This window comes from Penaeus chinensis, chromosome 19, assembly GCF_019202785.1.
Source record: "Penaeus chinensis breed Huanghai No. 1 chromosome 19, ASM1920278v2, whole genome shotgun sequence".
NCBI classification, from domain to species: domain Eukaryota; kingdom Metazoa; phylum Arthropoda; class Malacostraca; order Decapoda; family Penaeidae; genus Penaeus; species Penaeus chinensis.
This window is the reverse complement of record NC_061837.1, coordinates 4,908,446-4,912,038: the sequence shown is the minus strand read 5'-3', so window position 1 is coordinate 4,912,038 and position 3,593 is coordinate 4,908,446. Positions and strand designations below refer to the sequence as shown.

The 3,593-nt window shown below is 34.5% G+C and overlaps 1 protein-coding gene across 1 annotated transcript; it reads right to left on the bottom strand.

The window, feature by feature from the left end:
• Positions 1-248: 248 nt before the first annotated feature.
• LOC125035194 (39S ribosomal protein L22, mitochondrial-like) lies at positions 249-3,589 on the bottom strand. Its single transcript, XM_047627427.1, has 5 exons — positions 3,474-3,589; positions 2,196-2,323; positions 1,720-1,845; positions 1,104-1,317; positions 249-725 (listed from the first exon to the last, which is right to left on the bottom strand). Exons 1-5 carry the CDS (start codon positions 3,499-3,501, stop codon positions 502-504), a joined length of 720 nt encoding a protein of 239 aa, XP_047483383.1. The 5' UTR covers positions 3,502-3,589; the 3' UTR covers positions 249-501.
• Between the last annotated feature and the right edge of the window lie 4 nt (positions 3,590-3,593).

Genomic DNA, 3,593 nt, shown 5'->3' with positions numbered 1-3,593 from the left:
TCTCTTATTACTGCCATAGACTCTGCCTCCTCCAAAGAATGGATGGAGTGCAGCAGTTCTTCGGCTGAACCTACTATAAAGGCATTATCATGATCCTTATACTTACTCTGATTTACAGGGTGATATGAAATGCGTAGGAATGTTAGACATCCCTTAATATTTCCTCTAACTAGTTACTCACGATTTTCATAGCTTTTCCTTCACGAATTCCATTCAATACTGACAACAAAGGAATTAAATATATAAAATCTAATAAAACAAATTTAATAACTGATATTTACAAAACCTCTCCAAGACATAATTTGTAATTGATGGAAACAAATTATTCCAAGGAACACGAGCTTACAAGTTTACGCTCCTAAACTGATTTGAAAATCACATTTCAAGTTTAGTTCAATTCCATCTCTGTTCTTGAATCTGATCTGAAGATTCTATGGATGCTACAAATCTGGAGGTAAAAAAGAAAGACATGTTCTCTATTCCAACTTGTCCTGTGGCAGACTACAAGGACATTGGAATGGTGCGTTTTCGTTTGCTCTCCAGCCATTCTTCTAGCATCTCCTGTGGTGTCAGTTTCCTACTATGGGGATAGTAATGTTCTGGTGGCTCTCCCTCCTCTAGTGTCACAAAGTAGTGACAGTGCTTGTACTTCACGTGACCAAACCTACGTCGTGCATGTCGTCTGAAGCCCTTAATAACCAGTCCCTTGCCCACAAAGGATTCCGCTGTAAGAGAGGAAATGCATAAGAATTTTATGTTTTGTTAGAGAGTAATGTTTAATATAGATGAATTTCATTGCACATGAGATACCATAATGATCTTATTTCCAATTTCTCCTGGGATTTCTCTTGACCATACCGATTAATTTACTTAGGTAAATGTAAGTATGACATCCATTAATTCTAGTAAAGATTTAAACTTCACATTAAAATAAAGGCAACTATGAAGTCTTCGGTTTCATTTAAGGTAACAATACAAAGACTCTTATACTCCACATCCTAAAGAAAAAAGAAAGAAAAAGAAAAGAAAAGAAAAGAAAAGAAAAGCAAAAAACAAGAAGAGAAGTGAAGAGTTGAATCAAGAATGAATACACATATACTTACAGACCCACAAATTACTCTTAAATTCAACATTATGGTTCCTGACAGCCATTTCCTGGGCCTCTTCGAGAGCCTCCCGCACTGCAACTGCTCCTTTCTTGTGTACAAATTGCAGCTGATGGATTGCATCATCAATCTTCATTCCCCGAACTAAGCAAGCCACATACCACATCTTATCGGGGCTGTATTTTACGTTTTCTTTTACATGACACACATACTGGAAAGGGTGAAGGTTTGTTGACTTCTAATCACTGGGTGTCTATTTATACCTACTTGTCATGTGTTTGCATTTTTTAAATGGATCATACTCATAAATTGTTACTGAGAATACAAAAAAGTGAAGCATTGTTGAATATTAATTACCAATATTAGCTTAAATATTAACACATTTTTTAACTGCCACGAATATACAATGATGACAAAAAAACATTTCTTAGAATGAGTAATATATGTATTATATTGACTGTCATAAATAAAACTCTCCTTCAAATCTTTAAATTCTTATTTCTGAGAGTTAAAATGTGCTCACTCAAAACACAACAATATGGTATACTCAGAATTAAAATGTTGATAATACAGAGAAGAATCAAATAAGCCTATGGAAATGAGATTAGCTTACTGCTGGTCTCTCCTGTTCTCCAAAAGGAGTTGGTGCAAATTTTGTTTGATTGTTGAGGAGCCATTTCCTGGGCCCACGAGGCCTCTCCCAGCTCTGGTTCCCAGTTGATGTGTGAAGGCCACTTTTCTGGAATGAAAGAGATGATCTGAAACACTTTCTCACCTCTACACCCAATAACCTCCCTCAGAGACCGAGTAACTCATCTCCTCACATTCCCATTCAAGGAACATTGATAGATGTCCACCAAAACTTTGACTACAGTAATATATAATAAAAATTTAAGACTGGGCAAAATTTACCTTAATATCATTCATATTCTAGTTTCATGTGTAGCCACTGTAAGGCTGTCTACTGTTTTTTGACAGTACTTCTGAGAACTTGTATACATTTAAGGGTACATGCTTAACCCACATAAACCAAAATGTTATAATGGTACAGATTTGAAAAAGGCTAAATGCTCTGAGTGCAACACTAACCTGAACTAAACTTAATGGAGTTGTAGTGTCAGATGGTGAAAGGAGATTTGATGCTGTAGTACATAATAATGGCCTTTGTATCGTTCCTAGGCTTAGGCGGAAGAGGCTGGACTCAAGAGCTGCCAACCCTGAAATTACATGGAAACCTATTTACTCCATAATGAAGACTGGAATCATACACAATAATTTTTACTGCAAAATGGTTCTAGACACAAAATATATGTACACCTGAAATAACATAAATTATAATAAAATCAACAGAGTAAGAAAAATAATTAATATATAAGGCATAAAGGACACAAAGCAAGGGTAAAGTGAAGATGATATTTATGATGAGGCTTTTGCAGAACCGAGCCCCCCACCAACCCTCCCCTCAAGCAGTGTCCAGTTATGGCAACTTATATTGTTGAAAAAAGAAAGAAAGAAAGAAAGAAAGAAAGAAAGAAAGAAAGAAAGAAAAAGAAAAGTGAAGTGGTACTATGTATGTATTGTGAAAAATTACAAAGTTATTTTTACAGCAATATAGGTGGTAACAAAAATAAAGGTGGCATGAAATGATCACAATGTTTTTTTGAGCTCCAGTAAAAAGTCAAGAAAGTTTCACTAAATAGAATTTGTCAAGTCCACTCTTCCTACCAGCAATTTATATTGGTATGGTTTTTTTATAGTCTCACTTAACTGTCCCATATAAGTAAACAGTAAATGTGTGTAACAATATTATAATACAGTAATGCACTTTATTTAGAAATACAAGTACTCTCCCTGTGTCCGACTCAAACAATTTATGTAATAGAGAAAAGCAAAATGAAAACCAATTTATCTATACCATTATCATCACAAACTGATAACAAAGCTGTTATTAAGAATTTGGTAATTTTTCATTTCGGGCTCTCTGGCACTTGCGTGTCTAATAAATTTGCAACGGAATTACATAGAAGTTAAATTTGCTCTATCGTTTGAACATGTTATTTTCCTTATAACAGATGGCTGTATGAAATTGGACCCTTGCCAAGAATATATGTAAAATCACGAGTATTTAACCAAATTAACCTTCATCCTAATTGAAACATGAATATCTAATCCTTTACTTAGAAATAATTTACCGCTAGACATAGAAACCCCATGGTAATAGTTTAAAACACACGATTCAAGAGACGAAAAACAAAAAAGGACTTGAAAATATAATAGAAATAAAATATAACTATATTTCAAACAGGCTTTCTGATATGCGTATACTAAACTAGCAGGATAACAGACGGATAAATAAACATGACATACCGACTACACGGGATATGGAGGCAGCCATCTTCACATGTAAACAACATATACTCAGGGGGACCGGGATCCAATTTTATTTATTTATTTTTCTAAATACTTTTCTCTCTATATCTTTTTGGG